Below are 23,969 nucleotides of genomic sequence, written 5' to 3' on the forward strand. Positions count from 1 at the left end.
GTAGAGATTGAAAGAATCCACAGATTACCTCCTGTACTTAATCCCCAAATGACAAAACCTAGGAATGTTATAGCCAAGTTCAAGAACTACCAGACCAAGGAAAAAATATTACAAGCTGCTAAGAAGAAGTCATTCAGATACCATGTAACTACAGTGAGGATAATATAGAATCTGGTTGCATCTATACTGAAGGACCAAAAGGCATGGAATATGATATTCCAGAAAACAAGGGAACTAGGTCTACAATCAAGAATCAACTACCCAGAAAAACTGACTATATTCTTACAGGGGAAAGTATGATCATTTAATTTAGAAGAATTCCAAGCATTTGTAAAGAAAAGACCAGACATGAACAGAAAATTTGATGCCCAAACACAGAACTCAAAGAGAATCATCAAAAGGTAATTAAGAAAGGGGGAAAAACAAAAACAAAACAAACAAACTTTTCTTAAGGGACCCAATGAGTTAAAATGATATGTATACCTACAAGAAAAGAGGATATTGATAACTCTTAAAAATTGTTATCACCTGGGTAACTAGAAGAATTATACTTAGAGGGAACAGTGACAAACTGTATAGGATGAAATGCCAAGAAATATGTATATAGATATATGTATGCATATATATATATATATACATATATATATACACACACACACACACACAAACACACACACAACTAGAGTTAAAAAAAGAGGTTAATACCAAGAGAAATGGGAAAAGAAAAAAATGGGATAAATTTATAAGTCACAAAGAAGCAAATGGTGGGAGGGGGGAGAATATCAATATACTGGAAGGATAAAGAGGTTGGCTATAGGAAATACTAAACTCTTATGAAATTGACTCAAAGAGGGAAGAACAATCAAATACATTGGGGCAGACATTGATTTGTGCCCCATAGAGAAGTAGAAGGGTAACAAAGGGACTAGTGGGGAGGGAAGCAATACAAGGGTGGGAGAGGATGGGGGGTAGTTTAAAAAGACAATAAAGAACATAAGAGGGAAATACGAAGGGGGAGGGTTCAAAGGGAAGTAAAATGAGGGTGGGAATTAGGGGGACTGATTAAAAACAAAACACTGGTGTAGAAGGAAAGAGTGAAAGAAGAAAGGGCAGGACTAGGAGTGGAAATCAAAATGCTGGGAAATACACAGCTGGTAATCATAACTCTGAATGTGAATGGAATGAACTCACCCATAAAACGCAAGCAAATATCAGAGTGGATGAGAAACCAAAACCCTACCAAATGCTGTCCACAAGAAATAAACACAAATGAGGAAGGTAGACACACATAGGACAAAAGTAAAAGGATGGAATCAAATCTATTGGGCATCAACAGATAAAAAGAAGGCAAGAGTTGCAATCATGATATCCGACAAAGCCAAAGTAAAAATAGATCTAGACAAAAGAGATAGAGAAGGTAATTACATCCTGGTAAAAGGCAGTATAGACAATGAGGAAATATCAGTATTCAACATGTATACACCAAATGGCATAGTATCCAAATTTCTAACAGAGAAGTTGGTGGAGCTCAAGGGTGAAATAGATAGAAAAACTATACTAGTGGGAGACCTGAACCTTCCTCTAACAGAACTAGATAAATCAAACCAAAAAATAAATAAGAAAGAGGTAAGAGAAGTAAAATAAATCTTAGAAAAATTAGAGTTAGTAGATATGTGGAGAAAAATAAATAGGGACAAAAAGGAATATACCTTCTTTTCAGCAGCACATGGTACATTCACAGAGATTGACCATGTACTAGGGCATAAAAACATTGCAAACAAGTGCAAAAGAGTAGAAATAATAAATGCAACATTCTCAGCTCACAATGCAATGAAAATAATAACTAGTAAGGGTACATGGAGAGGCAACTCAAAAATTAATTGGAAATGAAACAATACAATTCTCCAAAATCAGTTAAAGAAGAAATCATAGAAACAATTAATAATTTCATTGAAGAAAATGACAATGGTGAGACATCCTTTCAAAATCTATGGGAAGCAGCCAAAGTAGTACTCAAGGGGAAATTAATATCCTTGAGTTCATTTATTAACAAATTAGGTTGGGCATGCAAATTAGAAAACTAGAAAGTGAACAAATTAAAAATCCTCAGATGAAGACTAAGAGATCCTAAAAATCAAAGGAGAAATTAATAAAATGGAAAGTCAAAGAACTATTGACTTAATAAGACTAGGAGCTGGTACTTTGAAAAAACAATTAAAATAGACAAAGTACTGGTCAATCTAATTACAAAAGGAAAGAAGAAAACCAAATTGACAGTATCCAAGATGAAAAGGGAGACCTAACCTCTAATGAAGAGGAAATTAAGGCAATCATTAAAAATTATTAGGCCCAATTAAAAGGCAATAAATATGGCAATCCAGGTGACATGGATGAATATTTACAAAAATATAAGTTGCCTAGAACAACAGAGGAAGAAATAGACTACATAAACAACCCCATATCAGAAAAAGAAATTGGACAAGCCATCAAAGAACTCCCTAAGGAAAAATCCCCAGGACCAGATGGATTCACAAATGAATTCTATCAAACATTCAAAGAACAAGTAATCCAAATTCTGGAGGACAATTTGGAACTATGCCCAAAGGGTGCTAAAAGACTGTCTGCCCTTTGATCCAGCCATAGCATTGCTGGGTTTGTAACCCAAAGAGATAATAAGGAAAAATACATGTTTAAGAATATTCATAGCTGTGCTCTTTGTGGTGGCAAAAAATTGGAAAATGAGGGGATGCCCTTCAATTGGGGAATGGCTGAACAAATTGTGGTATATGTTGGTGATGGAACACTATTGTGCTCAAAGGAATAATAAAGTGGAGGAATTCCATGGGAACTGGAACAACCTCCAGGAAGTGATGCACAGTGAGAGGAGCAGAAGCAGAACATTGTACACAGAGGCTGATACTCTGTGGTACAATCGAATGTAATGGACTTCTCCATTAGTGGCAATGCAGTAATCTGAACAACTTGGAGGGATCTACTAGAGAGAACAGTAGAAACAACAAAGAAAAACAACTGTTTGATTACATGGGTCAAGGGGATTTGATTGGGGATGTAGACTCTGGGTAAACATTCTAATGCAAACATCAACAACATGGAAATAGGTTCAGATCAAGGACACATGTAATACCCAGTGAAATTGCGTCAGCTATGGGAAGGGTGGGGGGGAGGGGAAGGAGGGAAACGATATGATTCTTGTACCTAAAGAATAATGTTCTAAATTGACTAAATAAAAAAATAATAAAAAATGTTCACTCTCTGCAATAGAAGGGCAAGCTCAGTCTTAATCTGCAATATTTCTATCAACTACTTGGGAAAAATGTGGTTTATCAAATGTTTAGGTAACAAGATGCAAAGGGAGATAAAACTAAATGGTAGATGACAAATGCAAGATCCAAAATTATTCTGGACAGGCTGGACAGGATAGGTCAAAAGATAGGTGAGTTTTAATACAAAATAGCATAAAATTTCAATCTAAGTAATCAAAATCAATTACTCAACTATAAGTTGAGGTCCGCTGACTCGAAATTAACTCATGTAAAATTAATCTAGACACCTTATGGTTATAAGCTAGATACACCAATAGTTTGACACCAGGTTTAATTTTGGTCTGTAAAATAGTGTCTAAAATAACTGAGGTCAGAGTTTTATATTCCATTTTGATCAGAGAATATCTATTTGTATTGGTTCTTTTTACATTTATTCTGCATATATTAACATTTATACTTATTATCTCCTCTGTTAGAATATAAATACCTTTCAAGGAATGCTTGTAAAATATTTATTTTTTTAATAGAAGAAAACATTTTAAATTACAATTATTAAACTCCTTAAGAATATGAATTTTTTCTGTTTTTGTATCTTCAGGATCTGGTACAGTGTCTGGCACTTCAAAAATGCTTTATAAATGCATAATGATTACTGATTGTTACTTAAAATAGCATGGTCAGTTCTAGATATCATATTTTTAAAAGCACACTGACAAATCAGAATCCAGAGAAAGGCAATCAAACAGGTTTAAATACTGAGGCAAATTTAGTTAAATTATTTCTAATACAGATAATAAATGTAAAGTCCTATATGCTTCCAAAAATTATTCATCCAGCAAAAGAAGAGAAGAGATGAAGCTTGCCAACAATTTATGTGAAAAAGACCCCAGGATTTTAGTGGACTTCAAGCACTGTTGAGCTATATTAGATAAAGAATCCCATGCAACCTTAGATGTATTAATACAAGGACTGTTTCCAGAACAAAGGAGAAAAAGTCTCTTTATATTTGTTTTGGTCAAATCACACATGCAGTGTTGTGTTCAGCTACGGGAACTACATTTTTGTGAAGGACTTGACCAAATTAAAAAAAAAATCCAGAGACAGGCAAATGAAATGATGAGGAGACTCAGAATTATTTTACAGAAGGATTAAAGGAACTGGGGATATTTACCCTGCCTGAAGCAGGCAACTCAGGAGGGCAATGTTATAACTGCCTTCAAGTACTTGAAAGAGGTGATATCAGGAAGAAGGATTATATTTCATGTCTTGTGTCAAGCAGCAGAAATAGGCAGAAATAGGAAGAAGGAAGATTAAAGCTTTATATAAAGAAACATTTTCCAACAAAGTGGATTGTCCAAAAATGAAATGTGCTGCCCTGAGTCTCTCTTCATTGGAGATCTTTATAGAAGAGCTTAAAGGGTCAAGAAATGAGAAACGTCGAGCTGGAAGGTCTATAAGTAAAAGTCTCATGTACAGCCTCATTTTATATATGTGGAAGATGAGGCACAGAGAAGTTAAAAGACTTTCCTGAAGGCCACAAGGTGTTTCAATGGAGTGAGAGCCAGGCTTACAGAGGTCCTGGGTTCAAATCTGACCTCAGACACTTCCTAGCTGTGTGACCCTAGACAAGTCATTTAGCAACCCCAGTGCCTAGCTCTAACCACTCTTCTGCCTTGGAACAAATATCCAGAATAGAGTCTAAGATGGAAGGTAAGGTGTTTATTTATTTATTTTTTAAGTTTCCCAAGGAGCCAACTGAATTTAAATCCAGTCCCTCTGACTCCAAATCTGGAGTATCTCAAGTGGATTCTACTCAGCTTTAGATTGGTTTTAGCCTATCCAAGTCTAGTAAGTCTGAGCAGGGAGGATAGGATTCCAATTAGAAATGGTTGAAAGAATTGGGAAAGTTCAGTCTGAAAAAGAAGAGACAAAGTAGAGGCAGTGATCTTCAACCAACTTCAAATAAATTGTCTTCAAATGACTATAAAAGAGAGAATTTACCTAATCTGTGTTTTTAAATTAGTTAAAACTATGACCAAAGGATGGAAGTTACAAAGTGGACAATCAGTTTAATATGAGGGATGTCCGGAGTTAGAATATGTTGCAAATTAGTGGATTCCTAGGTCACCAGAAATTTTCACAAGCTAGATGATGTCTTAGATACTGTGGAAGGAATTTATGAATTAGATAGAAAGTTCCCTTCCAACTCTAAGATTTTATGATTCTATGATTTAAATCCCAATTTAATGTATTACTTGTTCTTTCCTGATGTATTTACAATTTTATAGACTTTGCTTACCTGAAGCAGTCATTTGTGCTAGAAACAATAAAAATAAGGAAGTAGCATCAACTTGTAAATGTCCCCATTGGTCATCACCAACTACAGTGCCACATGTGGCGGTGTTGTACTTGGCATGCAAACTGTCCTTAGTGCTCTGAGTTTTCTTAAACTTCTCAACTTTATCCACCTAAAAAAGATAAAATGTGGCTCCAAGTTAATCACTCTCAAAAACCTAATCAGAAGCTCTAAATTGACTCATATGATTTATGTGGTCTGGGAAGCTTGACATTGGAAAAGCAAACAGTTCTGAGAGAATTACTTCATAGAAGAAGGAACTATTGTCATTGTTATTCAGTCCTTCCTGAACCCATTTGAGATTTTCTTGACAAAGATACTAGAGTGGTTTACCATTTCCTTCTCTGGTTCATTTGACAGATAAGCAACTGAAGCAAACAAGGTTATGTGATTTGGACAAGGTCAAATAGCCAGTAAGTATCTGATGTTAGATTTGGACTTAGGAAAATGCAAGGAGGATGGAAAACACCACAGGTATTATTCTTGGCCACTGAAGATAAACTTTCGAGTATATTACCAAATCCACACACTGACAAAATAAATATTATTTGGATACTTGCAGGAATGTGGAAAAGATTTTATCAGCATAAGCAGAGAATACTGGCTATTTTTCATAAATAAAAATTCTAGTGAGTTGATCAAGGTATACATCATGGTTAAAAATTACTTGCCCAAATACTAACAACATGGCAATGGGTTCAAGTCAAGAACACATATGATACCAGTGGAATCACGCGTCGGCCACAGGGGGTGGGAGGGAGGAAAAGAAAATGATCTTTGTCTTTAATGAAAAATGCATGGAAATGATCAAATAAAATACTATAAAATTAAAAAAAATATAAAAAAAAAAGAAAAGAAAAAAATTACTTGCCCAGTTTGCCACAACTAAGCATCATAAGCAGGAAATGAAGCCAGTGGTTCTTGACTCTACACTTAGAATTCTATCAGAGTTTCCTCTGATTGAATATTATATTTTTTATGAAAAAAGTTCACTGTATTTTGGCTTCTTGTGCTAAATCCATAAGTAAAAAGAATCTAGTCAACAATTGCTTTTAGTCCTACATATCAAGCTCTTTGATTGCAAGAACAGTCTTAAACATCTTCTCTATTCCCATTAGTGTCTATCCTAGAGCCTTTTTTTTTTGGTGGAGGAAAGGTCTTAGACTTGTAATTTCATAGATCTCTATGGTGTAAAAACTCTCTTCACTGAAGCAGATTGAGAACTTGCCCAAGGCACTGAGAAATTAAATGTTACGCCCATGGTCATATAGCTAGAATGTATCACAAATCGGACCTAAATCTAGGTCTTCCTGATCATAAGATCAGTCCTCTACCCTATACCATACTGCCTCATGCTTAAAATAAATATAATATAGAATAATAAAATATAACAAATAATAAAATGCTGAATGAATGAAAATTACACTAGTTTTGCTGGTATACTGAAAATGTAGAACAGATGGGCAGGCAACACCCCCACTTATGTGAAACACTTATTCAGAACTGCTATCTCTCAAATATTAAAGTTTCTTGGGTGAGTCTAAATTACTTATTAATGAATTGTTTTACCCTAGGATATAAATGAAGTTTCTGAGGTGTTTTTAACCAAAAAATACGGCTTAGTTTTGTGAGAGGCTTTTAACAAAAAAAAAATGCGGCATAAAAGGGTATAAAAAATACTTTTTATTTTCTATAACAAGTTATTCACTTATAGTAATTTTTATTTTTATATTTATTTTATATTATTATTTTACATACAATATAATTATTTATAATATATAAAAGAATAATAACAAAATAATATAATAATAAAAATATAAATTATTTAGAAAGGCAATGTGAAGAGTAGAAAAAAGTTCAAAGTGCCTCAAGAAGTTCCAGCTCCCACTGACTGCAACATGAAATTCCAGCTAAAATGACTTATAAAACAAATGTATACAAGTTTTCCAATTACCTGTCTCATCATACACTGGAGAAGACCTCGCATCAGTTTCACTACATTCTGAAAAAAAATGAGAAATAGGATGATTTCAATCAATCAACACGAAGTACCAGGTTGATTTACAAAATGTCATCTTTTCAAATATTCCTTTAGTCTTCATTAGGATTATTTGACTAGTCATGCCCATTCACTTTTCTTCATACATTCAAAGGTCAATTCTTCAAACTATAAAATTTTAATAATAATAATAATAATGTTAATTATTTCATAAACAATAATTTAATAACAACTCTGGGACAGGTGTTACAGATACAAACATAAAAATGAAGCAGCTCTTCCCTCAAGGATTTTACATTTTATCAAAGGAGAAAATATGCACACATAAATTTATACAAAGTAAAACAAAATAAATACAAAATAATTGTGGAGGGGGAGTAACTGAGGAGAGAGTAAAAATCATGAATATTAGTTTTCTAGCCCTAATTTTTTAGCTCAGCATTACTTCATAAAAATATTTCCTCATTTATTCATATTTCTTTATGGAATCATAGTATTCCATTGTGTTAGTATGCTACAATTTAATAAAGAATTTGTATTTTTAACAGTTGGGTTACTTCCAGTGTTTTGCAATTACAAATGATATTATGTAAAATTAAGAACCCACATTAATCTTTCTCCTTCCAACACCCTGCCAGAAGGTCAATATTTTGAGATATAAAAAGTTCTCACATTATATAAGTTCAAATTACAGAAGGTTGCTGGGTGGCTCAGTGAATTGAGAGCCAGGTCTAGAGATAGGAGGTCCTGGGTTCAAATCTAGCCTCAGATATTTCTTAGCGTGTTACCCTGGGCAAATCACTTAACATCCACTGTCCAGCCCTGATTGCTCTGCTGGCTTGGAACCAATACATGGTATTGATTCTAGGGCAGAAGGTAAGGTTTTTTTTAAAAGTTCACATGACATAAATTCTACTTTTTGAAGAATTCTGAAAGAAATCCAACCCCCCCCAAATATGTTAACTTTACTGTACAGTACTATGCTTTCTGTTCCTGCCCTGTGGGTCAGTGCTCTGTGGTCCCCCCCCCCCAAAGAAAACCTTAAAAAAACCTCCAAGTGAAAGTATGTGGCACAACCGTGGGCTGTCGGAATAGGGACTTGGCTTGAGAGCTCTGCCCCACTCTACCCACCCCCCTGCATGTCTCTAGTCTGTCCACACCCAGCTCTGTGTCCAAGTCCAGCCCCAGCGCACGGGCCCTCTGTGTGGTAAAAACCCCTTCTGTCGAGGTCTGCAGAATGGTCCACTCATGCACAGGGAGAACTATGGACTCATCAGATGATCTGCTTCTGGCAAACAGGTTTATGCAGACCGTGATGATCTCCAGCAATTACAGACAAGTGCTCATAAAAAGAAACTGCTCTACTTCCAAGGTCTACAGTGTTCCCGAGAGCTTCGGGCTCGGAACGGGCTCCAAGCCAACACTACGTCTGTTGACCAGACACCAGCGTGGCTAAGTTTGGAGAGGTCGTCCACAAAAGGCTAGCTACCAGGGAGCTCCTTTTCTAGGCCACAGAAACTCAAAATTGCAGCCTGAGGCACAGAACGCAGGATTTCTGGACCTTCACGGATAAAAAGACGAATCACACGAGACAGAATTATTGAACTTCCAAATATCTATTTTGGCCATCTACTCCTTTTTCCAAATGAGTTAAGGTTCCTTTTGGAGTTAGTTAAAAGTGACAAAAAAAGGGGAATTAATGAAATTCTCCTATTAAAATGAATAGGAAAAATAATCCGATTATCCTCTTAATACTACTTTCTATATTTGACTGTCATCGTCCTCTAAATGTTTCATGATAAACTTCCACTCCGAGGGAAGTAAACCAGGCCACAACACATAGAACTTAAAAATCCTCTTAGTTTACTGATTGACAAATCTCAGAAAGGCTGAGACACTTGTCAGAGCTGTTTCAAGATTTGTCTCTACCAACCCTCTGCGGAGGACAGAGGTGGGGAAAGAGGAAGAGATGGATGAAGGAAGTAGCCGTCCCCAAAATGGCTAGTGGCAACTCTCGGGAGAGCTGTGACACCAGAGGCGCTTTTCGACCAGCTAGCACAAAGCACAAAGGCTGCGGCCTCAAGATCAATTGGAAAGAGCAGGAAGAAGGGATAATTAGGAAAGTGCCAGCCTCAGGTGTCAGCACCGTGGGTAGATGGCGAAGGGGGAGAGGGAGTAGTCAAAGATGATTCACAAGTTTTGCTTAATTTTTTTAGTGAAAAAGTCAAGTACCTGCAAAAACATTAGAGACAATTTCATTTTGTAGTTTACAGTGACTGGCTGCATGGAATAGTCAGTATAGGATTGTTGGATTCACTCTTAGTTTAGGTCTCAGAATGCCATGGTTTACAGGAACTAGAGTGCTACAAAATAACTACTCCCCTTGGACTCCCAGGAGCATTATCACAATTGTAGAAATTAGAAATTGGGAGAAACTTCCCAAGAGCTATGGGGAGGGAAGGCAAAATTGTGAGATTTTGTTAAATCACATAAGTAAGCAGGAAAATGGAATTAAGGAATTTTCTCTTCAATCAGCTTTTCCATCGCCAAGGGGATTTGCCTTGAGGCTTGCTCCTTGGGTAAGAACCCAAGAGCCTCTGCTATAAGGAATTACAACTTCTCTTGATTCAGCAATTCCTAGCAAGAACTAAATGCCAATTCTCTCTAGAATAACACTTGTAGCTTTAAAAGTCCTAAATAACAGCTATGTCCTTGTGCACATTATGACCCCGGACACAAAACAACCCAAACTAGATATTATGGAAGGTTGCGAACCCATCAACATTTTCATGGGACCTACCCTGAGGAGTAAGAATGCTCATGAAGTAGTAAGATGCAACCTTAAGTTCAGAGCTGGCCTCATTTTTAACAGCTAGCTTCACTTAAATGATCACATCTCTTCACAGAAAGAGGCATATTTAACAGCTATTACAGAGATACGCCTGACAGGATATGGGAGAGTGAATGAGAAAGATTGAAAAGTCAAGGATACTACAACATTTATAAACCAGAGGAAACTTTGAAAGGAGATGGGATTAAGGGAGAAAATAGTCTGTTTTGTTTTGGATAGAATGAGTTTGAGATGTCCACGCAACCCCCAAATGGAAATATCTAGCAGGCACTTAATTTGAAAGTCTAACTGAGAAAAGAAAATGAGACCCAGGAGGGAGTGTTGAAATTTACCTTCATAAAGATAATAACTGAACCTATTAAATGAGGTGAAGGGAGAATGTTTCAAGAGAAAAGATGGATCAGGGCAGAAAAACTAAAGGTTTAGGAGATTGATGATAATCCAGTAAAGGAAATAAGAGGAACAGCCAGGCTAGTTAGGAGGAGAATAAGAAAAGTAGCCCAGAAGCCAAGAAAGAAGAGAGTATTCAAGAAGAAAGGGTGCTCAAGAGGGTTTTCATGAATGAAGGGGAAAGCTACAGGAAAAGACAAGTAGAGGTAGAATCAAGGATACAAGAAGAGGAGCCTTGACAGTAAGAATGACCTCTTCTTCATTGGTTAGCAAAGGAAAGGTGGGCAAGTGAAGATGAAGAAATTTTCTGAGTTGCGGAGTAGGGAAAACAAGATTTTAAAATTGATTTATTTTCTCTGTGACATAGGAGGTCAAGGGGAATGGGTAGGTGGCATAACAAACAGAGAAAAGAGAAGGTTTGGAGCTATGAATATGGGGAATGTGAAAGGGATTTGATTGGGCAAGAATAAAAGCTCTGATATGCAGCAGAAAGGGTCCATTTGAAATTAGATAACATAAATTTGTTATGGACTTGTTATGAATGTGTGATTTCCTCTAATAGTGTTCAAAAGGTTAGGAGCAAGCTCAGAGATGGAAAATAGGGACCCTGATCCAAAGTAACCAATAATAAGGAGTAACCTTCTAGAAAACAAGAGGACAAGGATTTAAAGATGAGTGATGGTACATGGTTGAACTGATAAACTATAAGGCCAAGATTAAAAAAGGCAAGAAAGTGAGCCAGAATAGGGATATGATGAACTAGAGGGTAAAAAGAAGGTATTGAGAGGAAGGAGAGTAAGTTTAGGAGGGGAAAGGTAAAAGTAGATATGGAAAAAGATCATATTATGAGTACAGAATTTCCTAAAAGTATAAAGAATTCTCCCAGGAGGCTGTATGTTTCCTCTCTATCAAGGTAAGCCTTCATATGGAAGATGGATGACCACTGGATGTTAGAAAGGGGATCTTGTTCAAGAACAAGTTGCAGTAGATGATTTCTGGGATCCTTTCAAACTCAGATTCTATAAAATATGCACTATATAAACAGTTTACATGAAATTATTCTCATGCTTCCTATTATTCTCAGGAGTTTTTTTTTTTTAGCAAACTTTACATAATTGTTATATTTTGTCTCGAAGTAAATTTCAGAATTTTTTTTGAAAATCAGACTTTATTATTTAGAGCCACACAATGTTAAAGCTGAAAGAGACCTTGGAGATCATCTACAGTCACAATTCATAGATAAACATACACTGAGAATATGTATACAGCATTCAGTTGGTTTATATACTTATTGGGGGTTTATATACATGTATATATGTGCATGTGTGTGTATTTCCATTTGAGATTTTAGATGCATGGAAAAAAGTCTCCAAAAGAGAAAAACAAGGAGGTTGGAACTCCCTAAGCACTAACTAAAGTAGGAATGTAGTAAAATAGGGGCAGGGGGAGTTCAGGAGGAGAAATTTGGGGAAATCATATAAATCATATACTATTTTAATGACTTTCAATGTAAAAATCAATTACTGAGTTAATATAATGTCTTAGCCCAAATCTAATTCAGAGTCACTACCACCAAACTACCTGTTCTAATTCATATGCCTTGGCTTTATCTTCATCCCGATCTGCATTCTTCCGATATGCCATTCCTAGACCCCATACTGCCAGGATGCTGTAGATGTTGTCTCTAACCCAGGCATCTTTTTGTTCATGGCTGGCTGAAAGTAGTCCCGTTACTGGACTCTGAAAAAAAAAAAAGAAAGAGGAGCAGAGTAACCTTTGGTTAAACTACAATTCAGTTTTTCCCCCTAGAGGAAGGCCTCAGTGTTTCTTATAGACAAATAAGATAAAATAGTTGCCTATGAAATAAAACAAAGCCCATAAACAAGATACCTCTAGAAAGCTGGTAGATATACAACCTGAAAGCTATACTATACCAATTAGAATCTTGAGACTAGAGAAAGTTTCCTTATATGAAACCTAAATTGACATCTTTAGACTTTACCATGCTGCTGTTAGGGTCAAGAAAAATGTCTTCTTCTTCTACATGACAAATTTTCAAATATTTGAAGAACAAATTCATGTTCTCTTCTCCAAGTTAAATATTCTCAGACCCTTCAGTTGATCCTTTTTTGTTATCAAGATGCTCCCTGGGGCCAGGTAGGTGACTCAGTAGATTTAAGAGCTAGTCCCAGAGACAGAAGTCCCAGATCTAAATCTGGTCTCAGACACTTCCTAGCTGTGTGACCCTGGGCAAATCACTTAACCCCCATGGCATAGCCCTTACTGCTATTCTGCCCTGGAACCAATACACAGTATTGATTCGAAGATGATGGAAGTTAAGGGGTTAAAAAAAGAAAAAAGAGGTTATCTCATCATTTTAGTCATCATTCTCTAGATGGTCATCTCTTCTCAATGCTCTTTTTAAAATGTATTACCTGGAAGAGAACACATTCCATCTGTTCTATGACTAGTACAAAGTACAGTGGGGAATATCACATCCCTGACACTAGAGATTATGATTGAATGCAGGCTAAAACTGTACTGGAATTTGGGGCTTCTGCCTCACACTGATGACTTATCATAATGAGTAATGCAGTTCATTAAAAGCCCCAGATCCTTTTCAGATATACTGCAATATAGCAATTGCTGCTCTATCTTGTACTATTTGTAAAGATGATTTTTTTAAAACTCATGTATATAATTGATATTTTTTCTGGATGGGATCTGTCATTTCATTTGTATAGAAAACTCTCAGTCAAGATATATTCTTTACCATTGCAAATCAACACCTACTCTGTAATTTATACTCAAAAGTTGATTTGGTTACTGAGGAATTAAGTGAGTGGCTCAGGCAGCAAGAGATAAATATAATTTTATTATTTTAGTCTTATTCTAGAAGTTTGTCAACTAATCTCAAATAATTTAAAATATTATATTTTAAGAGATTTATTAATGATCATTAGAAGTAAAAGAATACACAGGTAACAAAATAAAAACCATGTCCCAAGGCTCATCAACCTGTTTAAAATTCTTATTTACCACCACAGTTGCCAAGAGGAAGGAAAGAGAACAGACCAGGACCGCCCACTGAATTTATCCCTCTGTCTACAGGAAGCAAGTAATGACAGGAATTCAGTGGGCTCCCAGGAAATGTAGTTTTTACAGTAACATTTCTATTTACACCGTAGTCTCCTCATGTTTACCTCCCTAATCTTCTGCTTTCCTAATCTCTATCATCTGAAACAATGGCCCCAGACCCGAACTATTTTCTCTTGCTACACCTGACAATGGTTTCATCCCTATCTATCTTAGTCCTACTCTTTTTCTACATCTTGCCTTCTACCACAAATTCCTATCGTTCTTGTGTTCTTCCTTCTTAGACTTGCTCATGGGTTTTACTAAAGGTACTTAAGATCTAAAAAAACACAATTCCATCAACCACAACAGCAGCATATTATTTCCCTGATAATGCTGGGAAGCCTGCTGGTACTGCATAGTGGGAATAGGAATCCTTAAAGTTTTTGCATAATCAAAGAAAAGAGGAGAAAAAAGGGATAGGAAGGGGAACAGAAACATGTGAGATAAGATGGTGGAAGGGAAAGAGGTAGGGAGAGGGCAAGGGAAGGAGTTTAAGAAGAGGGAATGGGGGAAAGGAGAGAGGCAAAGAAGGAGAGGACAGAAAACAGGGATTGTATGTGGTAGGGAGTAGACTGCCTCCAGCAACTGTTTCATGTGCCACCTTTAGGACACAGCATACATTATGCTACAGATTTTCTGTCTTGGAAGGCATCTTAGAGATCATCCAATTCCTCTACAAAATCCTCTCTAGAGATTTCAGTTCAACACAACATTTACCATATGCTTACTAGGTGTTAGATACTAGATATACAAAGATAGGGGCAACACAAACCTTGTTCTCAAGGAGTTTATATTGAGGAACTAAAGATACTTATACAAGTAATTCTGATTCAGAGGAAAATGATAGAAATGTAAAGAATTCAAAGAAATGTACTATGAGTAACATAAAGGAGAGAACATTATAATCTGAGTTGTGACAAAAAGCTTCATGGAGGACCTTATAGGTGGAAGCTTGGGTGGAGGGAGAGAATTCTAAGCACTGAGGATATCTAGTGAAAAAGCAGAGGGATGAAAGATAGAGTATCAGGTTAGAGAAAGAGGCTGTAGATCAGTGTAGCTAGACCAGAGTCTGTTTTACAAACTATAAGAAAATTGGAAAAAGATGGGGAAAAAACCAGGTTATAAAAATCATTAAATGCCAAACAGAGGACTTTATATTTGATCCGGAAGGTAAAAGAGAGGCAATGGAACTCAATGAACAAGATTAGAGTATGATGCAGCTAATTGGAGAATGGATTGGCGCAAAGAAAGACTTGAGGCAAAGGACTTACTACAACAGGGACAAGTGAAAGGTGATAAGGGTCTGAACCAGGATTATGGTTATGTGAGTGAAGAAAAGGTGATATTTATGAAAAATGTAGTGAAGACATTAACAAGATTTGGTAATAGAAGTTATATATGTGAATGAGAGGGAAGAGTCAATGGAAACTGCAGAACTAGGTGAGTGGGAAAATCATGCTATTCTCAATAGTTGTTGGAAAGTTTGAAAGTGGAGAGTGTTTGGGGGAAATAGTTCTGCTTTGATCCTGCTTGTACATGAGATGCTTAAAGAATCACCTTCAAGGTGTCCAAAAGTCAATCAGTATCCCAAAAGTTATGGGATATGGTTCAGGAAAGAGATGGATATAAATATATTTGAATCATAAGTAAAGAGATGGAAACTGAATCAGACCAGGGTGAAGGGAATTGCATATCTTTCCTTATGAAATGCTGTTCGTAATCCTTCCCTTCAAAATAAAATCTTTTATTTTATATATATATATATATATATATATATATATATATATATCTTTATTAACAAGGGACATGGTTACTGCCTGATATCTGTGTGTAGACAGAATTCTCTCTCCAAGGGTCATCTGACCCAGCTTATCTTACCCAGTCTCCCATTTGCATGTGTACACACTGAGTGAAAACTGTGTGAATGGACAGACATGAATGCACGTACGTGGGAGGGACAGAAGATAAAATTTTGGTGTACCATCACCCTCTCTCTCTGTTTCCTGGAATGTGATTGAGGAGGCAGGCTGGGAGGCAGGTGAGAGAATCCATACACATGGTCAGTTAGGGTAGAATTATTAGGCTTTGTACTTCTATTTTTTCAATTCTTCTACTTCAAGTGATTATTAATAAACTTTATGAAAAATAAGAACTTGGAGTTATTGATTTAAATTTAAATCTTACATCTGGGAGCTATAATACAGACTGAAACTCCATGGAACAGGAGCTGCAGTACAGATCAGTCCTTTTGACTTCTTACTACATGACTTCCATTTTGATGACAAAGTCTACACCTTGAAATTCCAATGAACCTTCAAGACTCCACTTGCCTGGGAAAGTCCATTCTAGGTGCTGCAGATCACTCAAATTGCCAACAAGAATGGAGAAAGGGCCTGTGCATTCACTGTTCTCATGTAAAACCAGCATTATATTATGATATATAATGAGCCTGTCCACTGACTCTAAGTATATAACATTTATTTTAACTGATGAAGACTCAAGGGAACTACAACCTGTCTCCTGACTTGAACTAGTGCAAATATAGGACTCTGACAGTAGTACAGTTTATTATCATATTTTAATGAGTGTTTTGTGTTATTTTAATGTTAACATCATTGCCTATAGTCTTTTCCCATCTAGCTCCATCCTCTCATAATGACAGGACAATGAATAATGATGTCATTTGACTTCATGGTCAGGTAGAACATTCTCTACATTGAGACAAAGCCATTTTGGGCCCCATGGGTGCTGGATCTATCCTCAGCTCCTTTGGAGCACTACTGTCACCTGGATGTCTATACTTGCCCAGGTAAATGAAACCATGCCACAACTGTCAAATGAAGAGAAGGGTTACTGGTTAACCTAATGAACCATTTGTACCTTTTGTTTTTGTTAACCATGAAATCACCAGTAGTGATTAGAATCCACCTAATTAGTCATAATCAGTGTGACAATCTGATATCTTAAGAATTCACAAGAATCAGTGAAACACCATCAAGTATTGGATTTCCCCACTCCCATTTGCTCAATCTTTACGCACCTCTGAACTCTATGTTAAAAAGGCTTAATCTAGCAACTACTAAATATATAGAGGAATGACAAAATGGAATCTCTCCTTCCATTTTCTGTAGCAACATTTACCTGTGCTAGGCTTCATCTCTAGACTCAGTGAGTTAACTGGAAAACATAATTTTTGCAAATGCTACTGCTTCTTTGCCACTATTCCCAGAATTCTCAAGGAGATTGGTAATCTCAGGTCAATTTTATTTCTGCAATGTGTTGTCTTATTCATCTTCGCTCAGGGTGGTATGAAATATGTGGGATAGCCTATATGGCTCCATCAATATCAATTCATAATAACTCTATAGATCTAAGAGGGAAAAAACTACAATAAAATTGGGAGCATAATACCATACAGATAAAAAGAGATCTAAGCCTAATTCTGTCACTACCTCTACTTCAGAACAAAGATTATTTTGGGCTATCATGCCTACTTTTAGGATGACAGCAGTAATAGTCTCAAGGAAGAACATTTCTACTGAGATTGAAAAACTAACTCAAGACACAACAAAAGCAGTCTCTGAGACACCCAGTGCCAGGTTCTCCCCCCAGGTAGAGGTTAATTCTTTAGTAAAGGCAATCTGTAAAACTACTGCTCCCTCTGGGGAAGCTTGTGCTCTTACCAATCAATTGCTCTTACATTAATAGGTATGGGGAAATTGTTACAAATATCCATGAACTCCATCCAACCTATTATGAATGGCCCTCAGCAAACTTAATGATACCTCATAGTCCCTCTTCCTGGTGTTCTTCCATATTTTCCTGGCTAGGAGGAGGAGGTATACTAGTTACCCTAGTTAATAAAACCCTCCTAATCACAGGTCTCTTCATTATCTTTTGATTTTGTATTAGCTGTTATATACTTGCAGTACTAGGATTTTTTTCTAAAAATTGATTCATAAAGATCCATGGTACTGACCAAAAAGTAGCTTTGAAAGGATGAAATAAATCTTTTCATTTTTTTATTTGCTGAAACGATTGCTTCAGCTTTATGAAATCATTACAGAGTGATGAACATTCATGATTTTTACTATTCTTTGATTTGTAACTTTAGTCAAGCTAAATGTATACCTTTGAGGGAGGTATAGCCCTCTAAGAATCAGACTGGGGCAAGATGGTGATGGCAGGGACTCACCTGAGTTCTCCCAAATTCCCATCCAAACAATACAGAAGTATAATTTGGTAAATTATTTCACATAAAAGAGGCATTAAAGAGTTTCTACAGGGGAGGGAAGATGGGTGTGCAGTATGGAGTAGGAATGGAGGGCAACACTTGAAACATTCTCATTGGATTTGGACCAAAAAGAGAATAACAGACAGGCGAAACGTTGGATAAAGAAATCGATCTTACCTACAGGGAGATAGGAGTGAAAGAAGATCAGAGAATTTGGGGAGAGGGTTTGTCAGAAGGGAGGGTAGCCTGGGGGAGATGGTAGTCAGAAGTATATTGTAATGGGCAGGGACTTAGATGACACTTGTTCTCCCTTGTCAACTTGTTCTCCCTTGTCATTGAAACTAAGATTGTTTTACCTTTGACTTGTGACTCAAATGAGAAATCTTGTTTGTGGTAAAGGGGGTTTCAGAAGTTGAGGTTCAAATAATCAGTAATATCAAAATGATGTTAGGGTTTTTTTTTTGTTTGTTTGTTTGACTTTCTAGTTAATCAGAAGACATTTATGTTGCTCAGGATTTTGCTCTGCCATTTTATTAATCAAGTTAACTATAAAAGAAACTGCCCTCCCTCACTTGGTATCTTTGAGTACGGAGGAGTCATTAATTCCATTTATTGGCTACTGTTAGCCTTGTTAATAAATTGTTCATGCTCAGAGCTTTGTTGCCTCAGTCTGCCTTTATTTCCATTGGGGCAGAAGAATAATTTAGGGATCAGAAGCCTTTGGTTCCAATATCACTTTTAATTCTTAATATGTAATCTTGGGCAAATCACTTAATTGTTTCTGTGCCTCAGTTATCTCTTATTTAAAAGGAGGAAGCTGGACAATATCAGGAGTTCTTAACCTTTTTTGTATTGTGGACTCCTTTGGCTGTCTGGTCCCTCAGTGAAGTCTATGGACCATTTCTTCAAATATTTTAAAAATAAAATACATACCATTATAGAGGAAATAATTTATATTGAAATATAATCTGTAAATAGGAAGGCTATGATCATATAAGATCTAGTAGTGGGTCTACAGTCTACTAGGACTGTAATAATTTTCAAGTAGTGATGACCGTAATGATATTCTATAATATTTTGAGATCTACAATAAATGCAATGTAATATGGTAAATTTCAATGTGATACTTATGAAAATAATTATATATATATTTCCCCCCCCAAATCTATCCATGGATCTAAGATTATGAACCTCTATGCTAGATGGTTCTATAATTTTGGGGGAAGTTATACCACTTGACAACCATATTCCCATTCTACCATGTACAACTGATACATTGAGTTCAACATCTGAATCCATAAAGAAAAATGATTTTTAATCTTTTCAAAGTTGATACAGAAAAATCACACAAAAATATGTTTGAGAGTATCAAATCACCTCTAAAGCTGGGCAAACACATGTGTCACTGTGTTCAAAGCAAAACAAGACTTTAAATTTCATTAAGGTCAATGGCCCCAGCTGGAGGCTTCACTATATAATCAAGGGCAATGGCTGACTATACAATTGTACAACTACAGACTACTAGATTTCCTAGCATAAAAATACTTTTATTTTTTCAAGCAAGCTGAGGAAATTCACATTTAATGGTGGTATCAAGGAAAGGAGAGAGGTAAAAAAAAAGAAAGAAAACCTACTGATTCCCTGAAAACAAACATCTAAAAGCTCAGATTTTCTCAAGTTAGCTGTTAAAATATTCTGAACAGAAAAAAAAATCCAACAACAAAGTAACCCTTATTTGTTCAATACAGATCTTACATGGATCTTAGGTCCTTAAGCTGTTTCAATTCTGGAAACCTGAATTACCAGGAACAGCTAAGAATCAATCAATAAGTACTTAATAACAGTCTTGCATATATTCAACACTGGGGCTGGTTTCTGCCCTCAAGGACCTAACTGGAGTCAGAAAATGAACATCTGTGAAACAATTAGAGAATAAGTGAGTAATGAACTGTGCAGTAATGACTAACTTGGAGCAGAGGTGGTCAGAAGAATGAAGAGAGCACAAAAGAAGGGACTGAAGTAGTTTTTTTTGTTCTAGCATACTATTGGTCTGTCAAGGATACTATTTATGTTTGGACAAAAACTTCTGGTTCCTTTTTAGAACATCAAGTAAACAATTTTAACATAGTACTCTCCTCCACCCCCGGGCATCCCAAATCCCCTAAGAATGGGAAAGCAGAAGCTTAGATAATAAAAAAACAAAACACTTTGCTGTGGCAAGATCCTGGCTAGCTAGCACTAGTTAGTAGCAGAATGGTCATCTCAGTTTCTTCCTTTCAAAGTCGGTGCTCTACCAAATTACATTTCCTTTGCTTATTTAAAGCTCCCTCCATAAGTGGTGCTGGTAAGAGGCACAGTCCTAAACCTGTACTTCCCCACTGAGAAGCCACTAGAAGAAGAATAACATTTCAATGGAAGGAACAAGTTCCTCAGTTATTCTCACACTGTCTCTCCTATTAGAAAAGTAAGGTCTTTGTAGCTGGTAACTTTTTTGCTCTTTCATTGTATCCTTAGCGCTTAGCTAGTGGCTGGCACAGAGTAATGGATTTGTTGACTGACTTGAGGGGTGACTCCTACGATCACAGACTTATCAATTAATCAACAAGTGCAGATCAGGTTCTGGTCACTGACCCACCAGTCAGTCAACAAACACTGATTAAACACTATGTGCCAGGCACGGTGCTGGGGGCCGGGGGGTTCAAGTACAAAGAATGAAACAGTAACTGCTCCCATGGAGGTCAGAGTCTGATGGGGGAGACAGGAGTGAGTGTCTATACATAAACAATGTAAATATAAAAGTAACAAAAACACATACGGTCTATTTTCTACACTATAGACACCCAACGGAAGGGAAAGGAAGAGCGGGAGGGAGAAGAGAGGTTGGGGGAGAAGGGAAAGAGAAAAGAGAGGGACAGAAAGAATCATAGTGGAGGGCAAAGAAGCAAAGTGGGGCAGAGTGCAGAGGAAAGGGGGGGAGAGATTAGAAAGAGAATGAGAGATAGAAGAGGGGGAAGAGAGGAGAGACAGAGCCAGAGACAAAACCCGCGGCTGAGGGGGCCGAAAGAGACCGTTATCTCCTGGGCTGAGTCTTTTTTTATCCCCAGAACTGAACCCCAGGAGTTGCCCTGGCCAGGCTGCAGTGTCGCGTAACAACCCACTGAGCCCCCGGGCCCTGAGGGCGCACAGGTCACTTCCGGGGATGGGGTTGGGGTTCGGCCTGGGTCGTACCCTAATGTTCTTGGCGGGGAGAGATGTCAGACGCTCTTGTTTCGGGTCTCAGAGCTGCTGCGCCAACCCCCCCTCCCCCCCCCCCAGGTCCCGGCTCTGGCCGGGGGCGGGTACCCTGAGGGCTCTTCCCGGCCCCATCCTCCGCCAGCGCGGGGCTCGGCTCCCCCCCTCCAGCTTCGTCTCGATCTCGGAGGTGGGGCCCCCAGACCAAAGCCCCCAGGGAAGCGGCCCAGCAGCACAGTGGGGTGGGGGTGGGGCACGGCTGGCTCTGCACCCACCTGATAACACAGAATGGTCTGTTGGACCAGCCGGGCGTACCCGTCCAAACGGACTCCGGAGTTGCTCCTGCTCCTCATCTCTTACTTGCCCCCTGCCCCTGCTCCCCCACCCCCCAGCCCTTGGCACTAGCTAGCACGCACGCGCTCACAAGGGCCCGCGGGAGGGAGGAAGGAAGCAAGGGCTCGCGCCACTGCGCGTTCTCTGGGAACCAGCGTTGCTCACGGGCCCGCGCGCGCGCGCCCCCGAGTTCATTCATATCTCTGCCTGGCTGGCAGCGGCGGTCTTTGGGCTGGCTGTGAGTTGTAATCCTTGGTTGGTTCCGAAATAAAGAGCCTCTGTTAGTCATGAAGTCACTGATTGAAATAAACAAATAAATAAATAATTGAACAAACGAACACATAAATGAATGAATGAATGAATAAATAAATAACCCCCTTTATATCTGGTCAGGTGGTGGTGTTGGGTAATAATAATCAAGGTGTATATGTTGTGCCAGCTCATTCCCACCCCAGTACAACCCGGTAAGGCAGGTGTTGTCATCACCCCCACTTTACAGATGGGGAAACTGATTCCGAGAGAGGATCAGCTATTTAGTATAAACCTGATCGGAGACAGGAACTTGGTTCTATTCCCGACTCCAAAGTTTAGCACTCTATTTACTGAGCCACCTCCTATCCAAAAAAAGGTTGCTTTTTGTTTTAGTTATTTCCCCCCCTCTTAGGACAGCAAACATTTTTGGATGAGGCCTGTGTGAAATTGATATTGCCCCGTTATTAGTTACCAAGGTTTTCTTCCTTTTTCTTTCTCAGCAGGAGGGGGAGAGAACATAAATGCTGGCCAATTAAAAACAATTATTTTTTTAAGTGAAAGAAAAATTGTGAATGAAAGAACTTGACCTTGGAGCCAAGAAGGCTAGGAAAGTGCTTGTAGGGTCAGCCAATTCCCTCAGAATAACTGCCGCTTATTAGCTCACTTTCCTTGGGAGCACTCTCTGGGGCCAGCAGGGCCCACTCACCCAACCAACCCTGCAAGGAAAGAAACCCCTTGGAGCTAGTTCAGAACCGAGAGATTGTCAACCAGTGTATCTCCCAAATAACCTCAAATCTTTCTAGCCTCTCCCAGGAAAGCCTCTTCCCCTGCCTGGTTGGGAGAGCAATCAAAAGCACAAAAAAGGTCAAAACAAAATGCCTTGGCACCTAATCTGGCCTCCCAAAGGGTGTGGCTAATGGCTAGCTGCAGCCCCGGGCTCAAACTCTGATCCCATTTTAGGGGAGGAGAAAAAGGCAGAAGCACTGGCGGACTGGGTAGTCAAGTAGCACCTGCAGTGTCCATCTACAGCAGTTTCCCTTCCTACTCTAGTGTTGCAAGCTTTGGAGCATAGGAGATCTCCCTTTAAAGGAGGGAGAAGAGATGGGGGTAAAGCCCTGCCCTCTTCAATCTCCCGCCTGGTCTTGGCTTGGTGAGGACAGCAGAGCTCTGCATACCAGGAACTGGTATTTCTTAGAAGAAAGGGCGCTAGTATCTTTTGCAACAGGCTGGTTATACTGCAAACCCCAGACAACCTGGCAAATTAGGGAAGTCCATGCTGAAGTCTAAGTTACTGAACGTTACACTTGCATGGTCAGCCCTATCTCCAAATCAGGGCTTCTCCACCCCTATTCCTACGCTACTTCCACACAAAAAGGGAACTGACAGGGACCTCGCCTCTTGGTTTTCTAATTTCTCTTAATGATAACATTATTCTCCTCCCTACTCAAGGTCTGAACATGGAAGAGAGACAGACAGACAGAGACAGAGACAGAGAAACAGACAGAGAACAGTGGTAAGGAGAGGGTCATGGATGGACTTGAGTTTCAGGTTTAGCAAGTAAAGAAGAATCACAATTTTACTACGGAAGTATTTAAGTGATTTTAATCTCATGCTTAATATTAACTAGATAAGGGGCAGCTAGGTGGCTCAGTGGAGACAGGAGGCCCTGGGTCCAAATATGGTCACAGACACTTCTTAGCTATATGACACTGGGCAAGTCACTTAACCACAATTGCCTAGCCCTTACCATTCTTCTGCTTTGGAATGGATATTCAATTCTAAGACAGAAAGTAAGGGTTAAAACAATACCTGTATATAATAAAGATTCTTTATTTCACATGCAACCCTATCTTTCTTGGTATGTCAAAATGTTATCCCTTTTGTTGTCTGAAAAATTGAAT

The 23,969-nt window shown here is 38.1% G+C and overlaps 1 protein-coding gene across 5 annotated transcripts in view; it reads right to left on the bottom strand.

Annotated features, from left to right (window-relative positions):
* PHKA2 (phosphorylase kinase regulatory subunit alpha 2) overlaps nt 1–22,008 on the bottom strand; it is a 99,472-nt gene extending 77,464 nt beyond the window's left edge. For 2 of the 5 annotated variants that reach the window (XM_007500818.3, XM_007500819.3), the window contains exons 1-4: nt 21,759–21,974; nt 12,462–12,620; nt 7,595–7,642; nt 5,584–5,752 (exon numbers count right to left, since the gene is read on the bottom strand). In XM_007500818.3, coding sequence (XP_007500880.1) covers nt 5,584–5,752; nt 7,595–7,642; nt 12,462–12,620; nt 21,759–21,836 — 454 coding nt within the window. In that variant the 5' untranslated portion in view covers nt 21,837–21,974. Of the gene's footprint in view, nt 1–5,583; nt 5,753–7,594; nt 7,643–12,461; nt 12,621–21,758 lie in introns of all 5 variants that reach the window. The other 3 variants (XM_001364096.4, XM_007500820.3, XM_056808692.1) reach the window with 3 other exon arrangements.
* Nucleotides 22,009–23,969: the final 1,961 nt, after the last annotated feature.

The sequence above is a fragment of the Monodelphis domestica genome, chromosome 8, assembly GCF_027887165.1.
Source record: "Monodelphis domestica isolate mMonDom1 chromosome 8, mMonDom1.pri, whole genome shotgun sequence".
Classification (NCBI taxonomy): domain Eukaryota; kingdom Metazoa; phylum Chordata; class Mammalia; order Didelphimorphia; family Didelphidae; genus Monodelphis; species Monodelphis domestica.